This window comes from Eretmochelys imbricata, chromosome 1 (genome assembly GCF_965152235.1).
Source record: "Eretmochelys imbricata isolate rEreImb1 chromosome 1, rEreImb1.hap1, whole genome shotgun sequence".
Classification (NCBI taxonomy): domain Eukaryota; kingdom Metazoa; phylum Chordata; order Testudines; family Cheloniidae; genus Eretmochelys; species Eretmochelys imbricata.
Genome location: NC_135572.1, coordinates 77,365,487 through 77,385,996, shown reverse-complemented (window position 1 = coordinate 77,385,996; position 20,510 = coordinate 77,365,487). Strand labels below are relative to the sequence as shown.

The 20,510-nt window shown below is 43.5% G+C and overlaps 1 protein-coding gene across 2 annotated transcripts in view; it reads left to right on the top strand.

The window, feature by feature from the left end:
• Positions 1-6,186: 6,186 nt before the first annotated feature.
• Positions 6,187-20,510, top strand: part of KLHL1 (kelch like family member 1) — a 456,335-nt gene continuing 442,011 nt past the window's right edge. For both annotated transcript variants that reach the window (XM_077806888.1, XM_077806880.1), the window contains exon 1: positions 6,187-6,626. In XM_077806888.1, the coding sequence (XP_077663014.1) occupies positions 6,187-6,626 (440 nt within the window). The remainder of the gene's footprint in view (positions 6,627-20,510) is intronic.

Genomic DNA, 20,510 nt, shown 5'->3' with positions numbered 1-20,510 from the left:
GATGCTTTGCTAATCTGAGCGTCCGCAGGCACGGCCGCTCGCAGCTCCCAGTGGCCGCAGTTCGCTGTTCCTGGCCAATGGGAGCTGCGGGAATCGGCGCGGGCCGGGCCACCACTTCCTGCAGCTCCCATTGGCCAGGAATAGCGAACCACAGCCACTGGGAGCTGCAAGCAGCCATACCTGTGGACGCTCAGGTAAACAAAGTGTCTTGCGACCCACCAAAGGCTTATCCTGAACAAGCCACGAACCAAGTTTGGGAACCCCTGATCTACATGTAGCACAAATTACTTTACTGTTTATAGATGCTTGAGCACAATTAGAAAGTTTGAAAGACAGATGTCTTTAATGTAATGCATATTCCTTTGCCACATACTACAATGGCATTTACTCAGCAATTGATGACCTTTCAAATAGTCCTATGGCCTGTCTAGTTCCACCAATTTCTCATTCTATTGTCTCCAGTAACATGCTTTTCTATATATGGTTCAGCTGGCTCATTGATAGCAACCTGTGGCAGGGTGGACTAGGTCTGGAGCCCCCTGGTGGAGGCCTTGAGGGTCTACAACATCCTGTCCCAGAATTGAGCAGCGAGAAGGCCTCCAGGCAGCCTACAGTGGCTGCAGAAGAGCAGCCAATCAGAGGGACTGCTGGAGTGACCAATAAGGGGCCAGAAAGGCCAGATAAAAGGCAAGCAGCAGAGCGGAGCCTGCAGTTGCTGTGTGGAACTTGACAAGGGTGGATCAGGTGCCTGGCTGGCTAAACGAGCAGCAGTCCATGGACAGCTCACAGCAGAGAGCTCATCAGGCAGAACTGAGCCCAGGGAAGACTGCCAATGACCAGATGCCTGGCTGGCTGGATAGAGCAGTAGCAGGGCCATGAAAAGGTCAGTGTGGACAGGCTGAGCCTAGGGGACTAAGCCCAGGACCTGACCAGACCAGGCGAGGGTACCGAGATGGGCTCTGCTGGTCTGGTAGTAGACTGAGCCCAGGGAGGGCTGCTGAAAAGGACACTAGCTGAGGGTACCCAGCTTGGCCCCAGCTGGGTGGTTGAAGAAGGCAGTGCCTTGGGGAAGAAGCCTTCAAGCTACAGCCCCATACCAGGTCCAAGGAAGAGCTTGAACTGTATACCCTGGAACGGGTGGACAGCATGTGCAGCTCAGCCACAGGGCTGAGCTGCCAAAGACCAGCCGAGAGAACCAGCGACTGGGGGGTGCTTGCGAGAGGCAGGCACCACCCTGATATAAGACCGAAAAAGAAAAGCAGGCTCACACCTAATTGAGAGAAAGGGGGCCATCCATGAGAGGTGGGTGCTCCCCCTGCCCCATGAAAAGACTGTTTGCACAAACTATTGGCCAGAGAAAAGGGGGCACGCACGAGAGGTAGATGCCGATCCCATTACACAGCCTCAAGTTTTTGCTGTTGAATGCAAAGTCAGCCATCAACAAAATCAACATTCTTCATTATTTCATTTTGGATGGGGTACCTGATATAACCTTCCTGGCAGAGATTTCTTTAAGTACCATTTAATCTAGCCTGCTCTATTGTAGCCAAGACAATGTCCCCTCTTTCCGCCCCACCTTCAAAGGCCTCCGGCTGCTGTTTATCAAACTAAGAGGAAGCCAAGGAATACTGCTAGATTCATATCTATACTACAATATCACATAATATCAGTGGCAAAAAATATCTTCCATCTGCAGCTTGCTAGGAAACATCACCCCTTCCTCCCCGATAAGGATCTAACCATAGTGGTCCACATGTTCAATGCCTCCCGAACAAATGGCTGCAACTCACTATATCTGAGCTTGAATGTGACTGCAATTCAGATATTCATACACAATATAACTCCACATATGCTCAGCGAGATGTTCCATTGTGATGATCCCTCCACTGGTTCACAGTCTGCTTCAGTTGCCGTTTACGGCCTTGGTTTATGACCCACCAAAACAGATGCTCTTATCTAGGACAATACAACTGGTAAAGCCCAAGATGAAGCACATGAAACCTAGAAATAAATAATTCACAGACATAGTCAAGGGGGTTTGTAGTGGAATGAACTCCCAGAAGAGATGAAGTTAATTCAGTATAACCCTCTCTGATAATACTTTCCCATCATAAGTGGAATGAGTTATGAAAAGAATACATATACCTAGTTAGAATTTCCTATAAACAGGGAAGGAACACAGGCACAAGACTCCATTAGGAACCCTGTCATGCTGCTTTAATTTGCCAGCACAACACTTAGATAGAAAGACAGAAAACAGAAGATAGTATGAATCTGAATGCAAAGGAGAGCTCTAAGTCTTGACCCTTCATCATATATTTTCATGCAATATGCATGAAAAAAAATAGCTATGTGCCACTTCCATGTAAACTAAATTAAAATGGTGTGAATTAACAAGGTGTATTTGAGGCCAGGGATACTCATCCAACATGTGTGGTTATGTGTAAGCCAGAAAGGGTAGAGAAGATGAACTAATTTAATGCCACTGAGATAATCAAGTACAGATGTAGTTTAATGAATGAAAAACATAACATACGCATGTTAAACTTTCACAGCCAACATTTACAATACCTGGCAGATAACTGAAGCTTGCAGTGACCTTGGGAGCTTTTCAAGGTGCATGTTTTTGCAAGGATGAACTCTTCTTGAACAATTTCTCCGATGTATTAGGCACAAAGATGCTTTTCTGCAACAACAGGCATCCCTTTCTTTTCTTGCTTCTTTTCTTCATTAGCAAAAGTATTTATGGTCAATGTAAAGCATGTCTGACTCCTTTAATATGTGAAGTCTCCTATTATACATCCCTGGTGTAATATCTCTAGGTCTCTGGAACAGAACAGAACTGTATTCCTCCTCACCTTTTACTTTTTGGTAGGTATCCTCCTTACAACACTAAGTCTACAGAATAACTGGTTGTTATAAGTTATTTTCTGCTCAGTAGTTTCATCTACACAAATATATTTTAAATGTATTTTGTAATCATCTTGGCATATGAGGATGCAGAATGTGTCCTCCCCATACCCCTCATGAGAGTTTCTAAAGGTACAATTTTGTATACAGCAGAAGCACCAACAGCAAAAACTCAAAAACATAAGTAAAGCAAACTGTTTTGAGGAAATTTTTCTACTTTGTGCTAAGAAATCAACTTGTTCCTGTATTATGACATGGGCTACTTCTTTGTTGTGGTTCTTGCTTACTACATAGTGATTGAGATATTTTTTACATTGATGAATATGGAGCAAAGTAGCAAGCCTATGGGGGATTTCCACATCTACATGGTAAAAATGTGTTTCTCTGGGTTCATATTTGAAATACACACTGATCTGTATGGTGAACTATATGCTGTTAAATACCAAGACAAAAGGCAACACATCCTGATTTGCAGCCAACACCTGTGTCTAGATGAGCAGCTGATTCAACTAATATTAAAGCTACCATCCAATCCTGTAAGCAAAATATTGATAGTTTAGTTACAAGAAAGAAAGAATTCCAAGAACTTCATATTTCACTACTCAGTTCAAAGTCAGTAAGAGCATACTCTTTGCTTAAAAATTTCTTTAGAATTTTTCACATCATTTTATTCAAAAGCTGCTAGAATTTGTTGGCTAAATCAATTATTTTATCAAGAAATGCTTTAGTTAGTTAGTTAGTTAGTTAGCATTAGTTAGAATAACGTGAAAATTTGGCTAGTTTTGTTTAAATATGCTATCAATTATATTTATTGAGGTATCCAAAAGTAATAACCATATAGAAAAAAATATTAGAGTGCAGTTGAGATGCTAATGTTTTAAAACCCATCAGCTGTTTACATCACAACAATCAAATAGATAATAATTACCAGATGCCAAATGCCTTGTCACTGAACTTTGTAATGTATTTGGTGACATACAATCCTACTCAGCTCAAGAGTAATTTTTTTCAAACTTTAGAGAATATTTTTAGAAAGGGTTAAATACAGAAAAATATCTGAAACTAACTGCACATTTATAGTTCAATCTTCTATGGCATGTTACCACATGTTGAGGATATATGGGGAACATACATTTAACACTGGTGTCTTCACAAATAGTTTTTACACAAAAGATGTGACATTTAAGTTTCTAAAGTGACTAAGTTTTGTCTGCCCTGTTTTTGGTGTACACTTTCCTTCACTAATGTCCCAAATGGGACACAGTTACTCAGTTAAGTTTTTGATAAAAAATAATCTGTCTTTCCTGTTCTCTTTAAAGGGTTTTTTAAATCTTTTTTTTTTATCATTGAATACTGAGAGCAAAATCAATGCACGGGGGACTTTACAGTTCAGCTGTCATGGCATAAATCAATATTTAAAATGTACGGTAGTGATTTTTCTTCCGTTGAAAGTAGGGCTTTGTGTCCTGAATTCCTTGTTCTATTAAAATACATAACTGTCTAGGCTAGACTACAAACTCCAATATTGGCTTATAACTAGATTTTACTAGCTCAATAATGATATAAAAGAACAGTAATAGAACTGCTAATGTTTGACTTCTGTACTCTTCTGGACGATTATTCAAGCTGTCTCTTATTGCGTTAGGAAAATCATGTCTCACCCTCTTCCACTTGCATTCACGAAGGGCTTGGTGTAACAGTCTTTTGATGGCTCATTAAAGCAGGGTAAAAGTAGTGAAGTATCCTGAGGAAAACATGAGCTTCTTATCAATTTTTTAATGAGAAAAGCCCTCCTTCCTCCTCCAAGCAACTTATTTCAGACAAGGAACTAATTTGCAAGTGCAGTGTGTATCATTTTATTACCTACAGCCTTCCATCATGCATATGATGATTTATGAGCTAGAAGGTGAGGACATCCAATACAGTTTTGCCACTGTATTCCTCTCCTTGCCTTGTCTCCAGAAAACCTTTCATTCTGTGATTATGTCCCAGTTGCACAATGGCCTTTACAACACCCCTCCCAAGTGCTTACCTACCCCTAAGCAAATTTCTCTGCTGTGACTGAACATCCCTTGGGCTTACTGTCTGAATGCATTAATGACAGAGACAAAGGGTGAGAATTAGATGTGTGGTGGCCCTCTATCTAGTATTTTCTACTACTACAAGAACACAAAGGCAGGAGGCTAATGAAGCAGCTAGTCCTTACCCTGCAACTTGAACACAGGCTGAAGTTTGCACACTTGTGATTCACGGCTCTTTTATTTACTGCTGCTGCTGCATTTGTTGACGTCCTTTTTACTTTCAGGGCCATGCAGCGGTCTCAGAACCAAAATCAAAAGGCGACCAGACCTGCCCGGTAAGGAGGGGGGACGAGGACCGTTAGACCTGCAGACTTACTTGCCTGAGGAAGATTGAAGCATGCATCTGTCTCTCCTCTCTGAAGGCTCCAGTGCACATCTGCGTCACTTACAGGGGAGGGGGCGGCTCGGAGGGAGGCGCTGAGGAGGCAGATGGAAAATTGTACAGTGAAGACCTTGACAGCTTCACAGGCGGGGAGCGGGTGTCCCCCCGCCTCGTGATGTATATAAAAGAAGCCCCGCTTGCTCCTTTCGCCAGCTCCCAGGCTCTGCCTGCCCAGATAACTGCAAGCAGGGGACTCCCCTGAGAGACCGAGGCTGGGTGGGTGACTTTATTCCCTCCTTCTACTCTGTCACTGAGCAATGCGAAGCGGAGGAAGAGCCCCCCCAGCGTTATACCCTGGCGGCGACGGCTGAGCCCGCTCTCGCCTTGTGTCTGTGAATCAGATTAGTGCTTCTTGAGCAGCCTCCCTCATCCCCTCTCCTTTGCAAGTCTCTCCGTCTCTCTCTTTCCTAAGAGCTGCCTCTGCTTCTCTCCCCCGCTTCTCCTTGATCGCGTCTCCAGCTCGGTGCGCCCCTCCGTTCTCCGTCCTCCCTGCGTGTGTGTCTCCCGCCCCCGGCCACTGCTCTCGGCCCGGCCCCTCAGCATGCCTAGCTCTGCCCGGAAAGGCTGGGGCTGCTGAGCCGGGACTTTCTGCAGCTGCCGAGGGGCCATCGCCGCGCGCGCGCGGGGCTGGGCGCGGCAGCTCAGCGGGCGCCCTCCTGCCTGGGCCATTTTGCAGTGTCAGGCTGCGCGTCGCGCCGCTCGTGCCTCCCCAGCTGCAGCCCCCTTCCCGCGCGGTGCTCTGAGCCCCTCTATCTCCCCCTTCCTCCTCCCCCCCCCCCACCGCCACTTGCCCAAAGCAGAAGCAGCTGCAGCATGTCAGGCTCGGGCAGGAAGGACTTTGACGTGAAGCACATCTTGCGCCTTCGCTGGAAACTATTCAGCCACCCATCGGCGCCGGCCGGGCCGGTGGCCGGCGGCTGCTTGCAGCCGGACGGCAGCTTCGAGCACTGGGGGCCGAGCCAGAGCCGCCTGCTGAAGAACCAGGAGAGGGGCGGCAGCGCCTTCTGGAAGAAATCCTCTTCCTCTAGCCCGCTGAACGGGACCCTGCTGCCCGCCACCAGGCATGGGCTGGGCCAGCGGCCATCGCCCAGGACCGTCTTCTACGTGGAGACCCTGGAGGAGGAGGAGGTGCGCGGCGGGATGGAGCTCACCCGAGAGCAGGAGAAGTCGCTGATGCTGCAGGAGATGAAGGAGGAGCCGGCGGACTGTTCGGACTGCAGCAGCCAAGCAACAGGTGAAGGATGTGGACACAGGTACAGTGACCCGCGCGGCGCATCCCATCTGTGCGGGGTGAGGTTAAGGGGAAGGGGGGGGGGTGTCTAAGGTTTGACGCTCCACAGACTTTGTCCGTTTTCATGGGCCAAGCCATCCTCAACTTTGGAGGCTTCTTGTTGGTTGGTTTGTTGTGACCAACTTTAGTTGGGCTAGCAAGTGGGCCGTGCCGGCAGGAGGGAGCTCAGCTCCACAAGGCTCATCAGCCTGGGGACTTAGATCATTGCTTTTGTGCCACCAGCATTGCACTGGGGGTTTGGCTTCTACGTGTACTCTCGACCTTCCTCTAGCTCTTTACAGCAATGGGCAGGACATATCTGCTATCCATCCCTCCCGTAAATTGCTGGTGTCATGACAAGTGCTAATCAAAACCAACTGACTAGCTACTACACATTGCGGGGAGGCGGGAAGGAAGGTAACTTGAAAAAAAAAAGTTTACTGAAAATGTGACTATGGACATTTGAAATGGAAAAGACTTACTTAATAAAAGCATCAAAAACCTAAAGGTTTGATAGAAAAAGATGACCTGAAGATGTGGCACATTGTTTTCTTTCAGATTTGTTACCTAAATACTAAAAGATGGTGGCTCAGCGTTTTCTCTCTCTCCAAATCAATTTCCTTTACCTGTATAGGCAAGTTCAGAAACAATATAGTATTTAGGACAATGAGAACCTACCTTTAAAATAGTGAAGTGTCCAGCTCAAAGAGGAAAGGAGATACCTGAGAAACTACAAGTTAAGATGGTGAGAAAGGTGATTTCAGGAATGTGTTTTTCAGATCCCCCCCTACCCCCCGTTATTCAGTTATTTTTTCTAACTTCTTAGGGTAAAAAGAAGTGAAAAGTAAAATTAACAGTGTATTCATTAAAAGAGTAGCATGTAATTAAGCGGTGTCAAGTGGAGTGCCCCAGGGGTGGGTCCTGGGGCCGGTTTTGTTCAATATCTTCATAAATGATCTGGAGGATGGTGTGGATTGCACTCTCAGCAAATTTGCGGATGATACTAAACTGGGAGGAGTGGTAGATACGCTGGGGGCAGGGATAGGATACAGAGGGACCTAGACAAACTGGAGGATTGGGCCAAAAGAAATCTGATGAGGTTCAATAAGGATAAGTGCAGGGTCCTGCACTTAGGACGGAAGAACCCAATGCACAGCTACAGACTAGGGACCGAATGGCTAGGCAGCAGTTGTGCAGAAAAGGACCTAGGGGTGACAGTGGACGAGAAGCTGGATATGAGTCAGCAGTGTGCCCTTGTTGCCAAGAAGGCCAATGGCATTTTGGGATGTATAAGTAGGGGCATAGCGAGCAGATCGAGGGACGTGATCGTCCCCCTCTATTTGACATTGGTGAGGCCTCATCTGGAGTATTGTGTCCAGTTTTGGGCCCCACACTACAAGAAGGATGTGGATAAATTGGAAAGAGTCCAGCGAAGGGCAACAAAAATGATTAGGGGTCTGGAACACATGACTTATGAGGAGAGGCTAAGGGAACTGGGATTGTTTAGTCTGGAGAAGAGAAGAATGAGGGGGGATTTGATAGCTGCTTTCAACTACCTGAGAGGTGGTTCCAGAGAGGATGGTTCTAGACTATTCTCAGTTGTGGAAGAGGACAGGACAAGGAGTAATGGTCTCAAGTTGCAGTGGGGGAGGTTTAGGTTGGATATTAGGAAAAACTTTTTCACTAGGAGGGTGGTGAAACACTGGAATGCGTTGCCTAGGGAGGTGGTGGAATCTCCTTCCTTAGAAGTTTTTAAGGTCAGGCTTGGCAAAGCCCTGGCTGGGATGATTTAATTGGGGATTGGTCCTGCTTTTGAGCAGGGGGTTGGACTAGATGACTTCCTGAGGTCCCTTCCAACCCTGATATTCTATGATTCTATGATTCTATGATTACCATTCAGTGTAGAGGAGACAAGACGTTTTGATGCAAGTGAAACTGAAGAGTAGATCCCTGAGGTCCATCAACAGTGCATTAATGTCTGTTTCCCCTGCTTTCCTCATTACTTTAGTAACTTTCATTGCATTTCTTTTGCTCTATATTTACTTTTTCCTTAGTAAGTACAATTTCAGTTTTATTTATAAACAGAAAGGCAAGTCCTGGTACTCTGTCTACTGTACTGCAAATAACACATATGTTAAATATTTTATTATGTGCAGAGACAACATTGTGTAAGTTCTCTGGGATTCACATGATTGAAGATCAAACTCCATTTGACAGAAGCCACTCTAGAGTATGTAAAAGCTTTCACATGGGGACTGAAAACATATTTAATCTACTTGAAAAAGGCTTTTAACATTTTTTTCAATTAGTGTAGTTCATTTCACAGAAGCTACCTTATTTAAACAAATGTGGACCATCCAAGGCATGAATTAGAGTACTTTGTTAAAGGGGAAGTCAGTGGTGCTTAAATTTAAGGTACTTTGGAGATTATCATTCAGAATGAGTTGGGTGTTTAACATAGAATTAAAGATACAAATGTTTGCAATGTATATATAAGGAAAATCATCAGCACTTCATAATAAAAACATTTATAGTTCATATAAATTTTCTGTGCTCACATTTATTGTTGGGTGCATCGTTGATTTAAGGATCCTAAGAGATTCTGCATATTGACGAAAGAAAAAATACTTTCCAGCCTATTGAATTTGAATAGAATTGCTTTATCCATGAGGATAGATATGATAATTATATATGTATTTTCTGACATAGATGTGTTTAATGGATTATGTGTGTTCTTAGATTTTTAGACTGCATTGGTTTTATGCTTTGGATTCATTGCTACATCGGTAACATACACAGCCATCTATTATTGCTATTGTTTTGTGAAACTCATATATTAACTTTTTGGAGTAGTTAAAATGGTTAGATTAAAGGAGGGAAAACGGTTTTATTAGTAAAAAAGAAAACAACCTCTTTTTCAAAAATAAAAATGTATTGATCATACATAATATATATAATACAGAGGATTTTATTGTATTTTATAATACAGAGGATTTTTTCCAGGGTAATTCCAATTTAAAATATTTCAGTTTTCAATGTGAGGGTATAAAATATTTAAATAATTGCTTTTCTGTGATAGAGTATCATCCTCTTTATCCTTCTGACATGTACTGTTCAGCACAGTGAGTCAAGTATACGTCTACATTAAAAAAACCCTGACATTTCATCTTATTGTTTAACACCTGACTTGATAGCTACCGTGTGCTGCCAACAATCTTCTCTATGCCCTGACCACTTTTGTTTTGCTTTCTATAGGAACTATGCTTGCTGAAATGTAGCAATGTTTGTTTACATCATTGTGTCTGTAAGATATATGATCCATGGTTCATTGTTGAATGACAGCCTGATTCTATCTAGGTCTGTGGCACAAGTGCAAAGCTGCTAACCATATACCAGTATGTTTGACCCACAAAATATGAAATTGTTCAAGTCTTGCAGCTCCGGTTTCCCATATTTTGATATGTGGTTTAAGACTGCTGTAACACTCCAAATGCTTTTGATTCTGGGAACTGAAATAGCAAACTTGGTTACTACAAAGCTAAAGTCCTGTAAGATTTCAGATTCCATCCATACACTGAAATTGTTGGTATACCTTTCGATGTTACCATCAACTGAAAATAACACAAGTTATTCCTAAAATGATGTACTTTAGTATGATGGTATATCTGTCTTATAGGAAATATAAATCCACAGTAAAAATCCTTTCAAGAAAAGAAAGGAAATGATTTTGCATTTCTTTAATGAATGTTCGTTTTTTCATAATAGCAATTTTAAGACATATTTTCATGCTTAAAATTTTAAATAAATACCTCATAAGCATGAACAAATTGTAGAATTTATTTTTGATGATGGGTGATGTGTTCTTAACATAAACACAGTATGGAATAATGTGAGTTCCTTGTGCATGTAATGAAACACTGTAACAGGTATAGGAAGGCAGTATTTCATGGGAGGGCCTAAATGTATGATTTCACTTTCTATGAGTCTGAATCTTATTCATGTCTTTCTTGGGTTCTGATCTGCATGCTCGTGTCCAGGCCAGACAGTTTATTGGCAATTCCTGTCACTGTTCAGGGCAATTGTAACTGTATTTCTACTCAGTGGTCCAGTAAGGACACCCAGTCCCAGGCTTCCAGCTCCCCAGCTGCATTTCTTTGGTGGAGAGAGACCCACTTTTTGGTCCCTTCTGACTGGGTGTTTCCAAGCTACACAGTTCCCAGCCTTCATTATGTTATTCCCAGCAGAGTCAGGTTGTCCAAGAATCAGAGTCAGTCCAAGAATACCTGATTGCTTTCTCTTCAGAGATTGTTAATAGTGTGATGGCCCATGTTTATAGATGTAAGCATATTTTATTCTTAAGGTAAAAGCACTACTGAGAAAACTGATTTTCAACATAACAAAGAGTTATGTGGAGTTAATCCCACAAACACGAATGCACTTGCATAAAGTTATGTTAACGGTGCCATTGACATCAATGACTTGCACAAGTACAGATGCTCATACACATCATTTTTTTCAGGATTGGGCATCATATCAGGTAGAGTACCCTCATAATTTTCTGCCTCTTGTATTGCTACTATCAAATACTTTAATTTAATTAAATAGTTAAAACCTGTGCATATATTATTGTGCTAAAATACTAGTTGACAGTTGATTGTTTGATTTAGCTCAGATTTAAAGATTTGATAGGCAACCTAGAGATAACAATAGATAGAACAAAATATCAGCTATGTTTATTATTACTGACTTACACAAAAACCTCCTTAAAAGAACAATTTTAGGATTTCAAAGTCAAACACTCAGAATTTAGGATGTAATATTGCCTGTGCAATCTTAATTCAGACCTCAAGGGCATATGTTTTATGATACAGTCCTTAATTATATGTTCACGTACTAGTTTTTCCTGTCTCATACCGTGCACAAGATGCACAATTAATCAGCAGTTATTCAATATTTTGTTTTATCCTCATTGTTCAATGTTTGGCCCCAGACCTTAATTAAAGCAAAGTATTGAAACCCTGCTCTGAAGACAGAATTATCAGTTTCCTCACAGGATTATCTCTTGTTCCAGTCACTAGAGTATGTGACTGCTTCAAAAATATTAATTGATTTGTCTTCATAACACTTCTGTGAGGTGAGGGGTGTTATTACAAGTTTTACAAGTGGGGAGCTGAGGTACAGAGAGATAAAGGTCAAAGTATTCACTAGTTTTGGGAGTGCAATTTGAGACTCCTAGGACATGATTTTGCAGAGCATTTAACATCATATATCACTTTATAAGTTCAAAGCACAGTTCCCATTGACTTCTAATGCAGCTGCAAGTGCTCAGAACTTTTGCGAAGCAGAGACCAGGGTCTCAAGTTGAGCACTCAGAAAATGAGAAATACATATCTAGTGAGCACCTGTGAAAAGTTTGGTTTACATGAGATGTCTGTCATCACAATAGGACCTCGGGACTAGATCTACAAAGGGCACTTAGACTCAGTACTGCATTGCACAGGCAACCTTAATTGTGGTTTTTCCTAACTTTGGAACACTTGACTTTTCAGCCATAATAATGTTCATTCAATATAGTTCTTTATGTGTAATTTCCTTAAAAAAAAAAAAAAGAAGCAAACAGAGAAAACAAAAGTTCCACGATGTGGCTGTGACGGGTTGTCACCCCCTGGGTGCAGTCTGGGAGCTGCTGGAACCGCTATGCCCCCTAACCATTCAGCTGAGTTCGCCTTTGTCAAGGTGCCTTTCCCACTCTGAACTCTAGGGTACAGATGTGGGGACCTGCATGAAAACTCCCTAAGCTTATTTTTACCAGCTTAGGTTAAAACTTCCCCAAGGTACAAACTATTTTACCTTTTGCCCTTGGACTTTATTGCTGCCACCACCAAGCGTCTAACAAATATATAACAGGGAAAGAGCCCGCTTGGAAACGTCTTTCCATCCAAAATCCTACATCCAACCCTACATCCTCTTTCCTGGGGAAGGTTTGATAAAAATCCTCACCAATTTGCATAGGTGAACACAGACTAAAACCCTTGGATCTTAAGAACAATGAAAAAGCAATCAGGTTCTTAAAAGAAGAATTTTAATTGAAGAAAAAGTAAAAGAATCACCTCTGTAAAATCAGGATGGTAAATACCTTACAGGGTAATCCAATTCAAAACATAGAGAATCCCTCTAGGCAAAACCTTAAGTTACAAAAAGTCATAAAAACAGGAATATACATTCCATTCAACACAGCTTATTTTCTCAGCCATTTAAACAAAACAGAATCTAACTCATATCTAGCTAGATTACTTACTGAGTCCTAAGACTGCATTCCTTTTCTGTTCCTGGCAAAAACAACACACAGACAGAGAGAACCTTTGTTTTTTCCCCCCCTCCAGCTTTGAAAGTATCTGGTCTCCTCATTGGTCATTTTGGTCAGGTGCCAGAGAGGTTATCCAAGCTTCTTAAGGGTTTTTCCTCTGGCCAGGAGGGATTTTAAAGGTGTTTACCCTTCCCTTTATATTTATGACAGCCTTTCTTAAACTGCTGTGCTGGGGACTCCGCCAGCCTCTCCAGGCCCTGTTATCACTCAACATGATAGCAGGTGGTGCCACCCACCCAACTGAATTACCTGAGTGCTTTACTTAAGCCACTCATAGATTAACAATGGAGCACTAGCCAATTTTCCAGCTCCCCAGCCTTGTATCCCTGCTGGAGTATAAATCCAGAATTATACCATTTTGCACTGCACAGGGATCTGTACAATGCAAGCTCATTAATATAGTTCACTTCACTTTGATGTGGGAAAGATATGCAACAAGCTTGTGTTACCCAAACTGAGATTTTAGCGTACACTTCACTCAAAACACACTATTTAAGATAAAACATAAAATAAGATACAGGAAGACAGATTTTAGGTGATTATAAGTGATAGCAAATGGATCAAAGCAAATTACCTAGCAAATAAACAAAACCACAAACTACCCTAATGTACTAGATAGGATTTGAATTAGTAATATCTCACCCTGACAGATGATATATGCAGTCCACCAGTCCACAGGCTAGAAATCCCATTAGCCTGGGACCTGCACTTCCCTCATATCTGTCTTTGTTCCTTAGACATTTCCTTGTGCGGGAAGTGAGGCCAAGAGATGATGTCACTCCTTAGCTTTTATAGTCTCTCCATACGGTGGGAACCCTTTGTTTCAAGCTAAATTCCCAACCCCTTTTGTGGAAAACTACAGGAACCAAAATGGAGTAAAGTGTCATGTGGTCTGGTCACATGCCCTTGCATGCCTTGCTGAGTTATAGCAGCCATTATTCATAGGCTGGCTGAAATGGTCACAGAAAGGCTAAGCTCTTCGATTGTCCATTGTTTTTTTGATGAGCCATCAGCACTGTCTAGCTTCTTCATTGCTGTACCTGAAAGGCTAGATGTGGGTGTTTTCAACTTCACAACATCTTTCAGTAAAACATACTTAGCAAAACTTTATAACTTACAATGATAACACAATTCAACAGGCTATTAATGTTCAACAGATCAAGACTTTTAGAATGATACCACACGAGGCATACTTTGTACAAGATGCCACATAATTATATCATAATCATACCATAATCATATTACTATGGTGAATTTGGGATGCAAAGTGTCACTGTGGCATCATACCTAAAACTACATGGTTCATCACCTGATCTGGAAATTTGGATATACTGCACTGACCTCTGCCACTTGAGATAATAGAGTAACTTATAGCAATACTAGATTGTCTTCCTCTGTGTGAACCAGCACTAAAGGGGCTGAGACTCTTTGTGTGCTTCAGAGATATTTTTCTGACAGCAGACGAATGGTCAGACTCAGGAATCTTGGGTTCCTTTCCAGGCCCAATAGAATAATGTACTCTAGTGGGCAGACTTTTTTGCCTGCGTCCCCAAACCTGCCTTACCTCATCCAACCTGTCCCTGTGCTGCTTCTTCAGAACTAGTGGATCCTTGTCCTAGTCTCATTCTTCTGTCCTACCTGGTCTCCATTCCTCAGTCTTCTCATCCCTTTCCCAATCTCCTTGCCCAGAAAATCATAGCCTTCTCCACTTCCACTCCAACTTCTTGTCCACAGTCTGCTTGTCCAGCAAATCCTAGTTCTCTCCTCCTGACTGAGAGATGACAAGTCTCAAATGCAAGCTCAGGAGTCCCCAGCTAGTCCTTAGATGATGGCCATCACATGGCAGCTCACTGCCACCAGCAGGGAGTGTGGGCTGGTGGACCCTATCCCACCATAGGCACCATCCGCAAAGCTTCCAATTGGAGGAGGTGTTCAGCCTCTCTGATTGGTTCAGACTTACTCTTTAAGCCAGAAGGAGGAACAGGAAGTTGTCTGAGCCACTAGGTAAATCTTTGTGTAACGCACTCTGTATGATTTTATAAAAGTATGCTGATGAGTGTGAATATAATGTAACTAAAATATGCTTCATGCAAAAGGTCTCTTGTAAGGTATCATTACAAAGCTTATAATCTACTGAGTGTGGTCATCCTATTTGTATAAATGTATCACTCTTGTATCTGAAACTAGAAATATGAAATATAACTCTGAGGGCCTATTGTAGTTATGCAAAGTGTGGGCCATTAATGGTGGTTTGGAATCTTGATGGCTCCCATCAACCAGGACAACTGACTGTGGATGGCTCTGTTTGGAGGCAGGCCTTCCTGCGAGTCAGGCTGGGAGGAATGTAGGCTTGGCATCTCACAGGAAATGTGACCATGTCACCTGGTACTGAAATTTATCTTAAACCTGGTGCTTTTCCATTTAGGGGTGGGGACAGGGACCCAGAGAGACAAAAGATTCCCGCCTTGTGCCAAAGCCATATAAGGGGGTGGAACAGAACAAGGGAGGCAACAATCATGAGAAATCCCCTAGCTACCACCTGAGCTAGAACAAAGGCTGTACCAGGGGAAAGGATTGTGCCCAGACTAGAAAGGTGTCTGATCTTTGAAAGAAACTTATTGAAACATCTCTAAGGGTGAGATTTTACCTGTATTCAGTTTTTATTACAGTTTTAGTACTAGACTTAGACTTGCATGTTTTATTTTATTTTGCTTGGTAATTCACTTTGTTCTGTCTGTTATTACTTGGAACCACTTAAATTCTACTTTCCTAACATTAGTGAGACATGTTCCAAGTTTAGAAAAGCATGCACAAACGAGTTCCTCAAAAACAAAATACAAACTAATGCCTCAGCCAGGAGTCAGCAAAATCAAATGGCCTATCACCTGGTTAAGTGGACATTCTTCAGCATGAAAAAGGGTGTGAGCAAGAAATCTACATTTTGGCAAACAGCTGGAGGTTCCCATCCCCACAGATTTTCTGTCTCCTCAACCTCAGCTCGAGATGGTTTTCAAAGAAAAAGAGAACTATAAGAAAGGGTAACAGCTGTCTGAAAATACTTCTTCCTTTCTCTCTTCTCATGACATCAACAACACCTGAAGGATAAGGAAGTAACACTGAACTGGGGGAAGGATCCTGGCTGAAAGGAATCCAGCCAGTAACCATGTGGTGAAAGAAACCTTTGCTTTGACTTAACTTGTTAAGTTAGATATTAGTTGCATTTTATGTTTTACTTCTTTGTAACCAATTCTGACTTTTATGCATATTACTTGTAATCACTTAAAATATATCTTTCTGTAGTTAATAGACTTATTTTATTGTTTTATTTAAACCAGTGTGTGTTTGGATTGACATGTTTGGGAAACTCCATTTGAGATAATAGCATTTGTGCATATCATTTTCTGTTAATGAAATGACAGACTTTATGTGAGCTGGTATTGTCCAAGAGGGTGCTGGGCAGTACAAGACGCATGCTTCTGGGGGAAGTCTGGGACTAGCAGTTTGCTTCTGTTGCCATGCAATGTAATGCATGAGTGGAGAGCACTGGGTATAGCACTGATACAGTATAGCTAGGGGTGATTTAGATACTGGAAGGAGGAATCATTGCTCTCACAGCAAAGCAGTATAAGAGGCACCCCAGGCTGGAAGATTGAGGGGACACAGCTATCCATCTGTCCAGATTGCTCCCTGGGTAATGTCACAAAGGGCTGCTCAGATATGCACAAAATCGGACCTCAGAGAGGCATATAACTTAGTACAAATTAGAGCTGGAGATAAAGGTAAGACAGACCACCTTTTGAATCTGCTGGGGACATTTTGAATACATCATAATGCCTTTTGGTTTAACCAATGACTCTGCCACATTTAAATATTTTATTAAAGACATATTCCAGGATATTCTGGACCAATACATGGTGGTATACCTGGACAATATACACAAGTAACATACTTAGAAGTAACCTTTAAACAAATATTCAATGGAAAGTTGAATGTTACTAGTACAATTAAATACATACAAGTATTTTTAGTAATAATGAAGTGAAGGTGTGTCTATTTTAGCCCTGAAAAGTCCCTATTTATAGCTTTGAAATGTTCGCAGGTGACAGTCATTGGTTAGGAAGTGAAGGCAGTGCTGGAAATGAGAAATTCTGCTTGAAATAAATTTTTAGAAAATGAATAAAACCTAAGTCAGGAAAGTATTCTTTTTCTGGAAAGCACTTACATATGTGCTTAAATGTTTTCTAGAGTCACAGCCTAAGTTAGGGTTCAACATACCATGGCTTTAGTTAAATCCAAAATTCAGTTTTTGGCATGTTTGGGGATGAGTGTCATGTGGTATGCACACCACGTCCTCCTTTGGGGCGTGATGAGGTTGTGATATGACTGTGGTTACAGTCTATAAAATTGTCCTTAGGCTGAAAGTGGCATGGCCCAGAGGCCGGAGTCAATATGGCGGCCCTTGGGGTTAGGGCAGTATGCTCTAGTGGCCAGAGTCAATTACAGCGGCCGTTGCATTCTGGGCTGTGTGGCATAGCAACCAGAGTCAGTTACTGCGGCCTTGTGTTCAGGGCAGTGTGGTCTAGTGGCCAGAGTCAATATAACAGCCCTCAGACACAGGGCAGTGTGGCCTAGTGGCCAATATCTGAGGGGCTGCCACCAAGGGGGTGATGGCCCGGGTGTGAGGGGCCCTGACCCAAGGCTCTAATAGTGGCGGACTGGTCCACCACTAAGTCAGTGGGGAATCACATCAAAACATGCTGACCTCACATGGGTGGGAGATACCACCTGCTCACCCTTCCTGGGTCACTTCCTACTGCACTTCCTGAACCTGCAGTCCATGAGGTACTGGCGTTTTCAGACTCCTCAGAGCAGGTAATTCCTTGGGGCTTTGTTGGCCACGGATCTCCAGTCTGCATCTCAGGATCTCCATCTCCCACGGGCAAGGGCTGAGAGGGCTCTTCAGCTGGAGCCTCCACCAAAGGTCCTTCCTCTCCAGCGGTCAGCCTAGAATGAGCTGGGCTGCTCCCTTTTATACTGAGGCAGCAGTTGGAGCATGCCAAACATGGTCTGAGGGGAAGGACTTCCATCACCCATATTGTGGGGTTAACCCCTCTTGCCCAGTGTGTGGTATGTACACCCTATCACACAGACACCCCTTAAGAGGGACCCCAGTATGGGTGGTGCATCTCCCTCGCCTCCCCTCACAGCCTGTAGAAGAAGTCCGCATTGGCATGAACCTTACCAGGTCGATGACACGCCAAAGTCATATGGTTGGAGGGAGAGGTACCAACGCATAATCCTGGGATTGGTGTCCTTCATGATGTGTAACCATCAAAGGGGTGCATGATCGGTAATCAGTGTGAAGGTGCTATCAAGCAGATAACAGCATAGGGCGTTGATAGCCCACTTTACTACCAAGGCCTCTTTCTTGATCATCGGACAGTGTGTCTCCCTGGGGAACAGCTTACGGCTCAGATATAAAATGGGGTGTTCCGCATTGATTTCCTAGGTTAGGATGGCCCCTAATCCCACTTCTGAGGCATCTGTTTGCAGTATGAAGCCTTTGAGAAGTCTGGCTATATGAGGATTGGTTCCTGGGCTAGCTGTTTCTTCAGGGTCTGGAATGCCTCTTCACACTTACTGGACTCCGCACTTGCCAGGGTTGGGAACTTTTGGTTAGGTCAGAGAGGGGGGCCGCTATTGTTGCAAAGCCCGGCACAAAACACCGATAGTATCTGGCTAATCCCAGGAATTGGCATACTTGCTTCTTGGTTGTTGGCATCAGGGTATCGGATACAGCTTGTACCTTACCGATTGGTGGTCATAACCTGCCTCCTCCTGCTATATACCCCAGGTATGTCACCTTTTCCTGCTTGAGATGGCATTTTGCAGGGTTGTCTGTAAGGCTCACCTCCTGAAGGGCCTTGCAAACATTGGCCAGGTGTCGAAGTGGTCCTCCTAACTGCCACTGTAAATCATGATGTTATCTATATAAGCTGCTGCATATCGGTTGTGATGTTGTAGCACCCTGTTCATCAACCATTGGAATGTGGTGGCTGCTCCATGTAGTCTGAAGGGCATTGTTATGAACTGGACGAGGCCATACAGTGTGGGAAAGGCAGTTTTCGCCCTGGAGTTTGGTGTGATGGGTATCTGCCAATAATCTTTTGTTAAATCCAGTGTAAACAAATATTTGGCTCCCCCTAGTCGTTCCAGGAGTTCTTCAATGCATGGCATTGGATATGCATCGAACCAGGAGATGGCATCAACCTTTCAAAAGTCAATGCAAAATCGGATGGCCCTGCCTGGTTTCGGGACCAGTACAATTGGGCTTTGCCATTCACTTTGATGTTCTTCCTCCACTCCCATCTCAAGCATCATCTCCAAGTCCAGGCGGACAGTGTTCCACATCTTCCTGGGGAGAGGCCAATTGTCATCCCTCACTCTCTGTCCTGGAGTGTTGCAATGTGGTGGCTTATGATATCGGTTCGCCTTGGGGGTGTTGACAGGATGTCCAGGTAGTCCTGTACAAGACGTAATTGTTCCTGTTGAGCGGGACCACACTGGGACTTCTCCCATTACCACCAGCTTTGGCTCCAGAGGTTCTCCTACTAGGGGTCCCAGTTCCAGTTCTGGGGGTGAAGGTGTGATGAATAAGGCCTCTTTGTCCTTCCAGGCTTTCAACAAGTTCACGTGATGTGTGTACTTGCTTCCGTTGCCCCGGCAACCTGATCTCCTCATCTACTCGTCCTCCTGGCGAGACAGCTCAAAGGGGCCTCGCCACTTGGCTAATAGCCTCGACTCAGTGGAGGGCAATAATAGTAGAACCTGGTCCCCAGGCTCAAAGCTGTGTACCTAGTCCCTTTGTTGTATTGTCACTCCTGGGTTCGCTGGGCTTGTAACAGATTCTCTCGAGCGAAGGTGCACAAGGCCTGGAGACGCTCACAGAGTCATAACACATAGTGAGTAGTTCCCAGGACCTGTGTCTCTTGTGCCTCCCAGTTGTTTCTCAGGAGGTCGAGGATGCCCTGAGGTTGTCTCCCATAGAGGAGCTCAAAGGGGAAGAACCTGCTCTAGGCTTGGGGGACCTCCCACACAGTGAACAGTATAGTGGGGCAACAACAAGTCCCAATGTCGGGGATTATCTTCTATGAACTTGTGGAGCATTGACTTGAGGGTTCGATCAGAGCATTCGACTAACCCATCAATTTGTGGGTGGTACACTGAAGTCCTGAGGGTTCGAATGTTCATGAGGTGGCACAACTCAGCTATCAATTTGGAGGACACATTGGTGTCCTGATTGGTTAGGATTTCCTTGGGTAGCCTGACCTGAGCAAAAATCTTCACTAACTGTGTTGTGGTGTTAGGGGCCATAGGCATGCACATGGGGATGGCCTCAGGGTTGCATGTCACATAATCAATAAGTACAAGGATGAATAGGTTCCCTGTCCAGTCTCCTGGTACTCAGGGCAAGATGCACAATAATCCCTTATTTCCTGG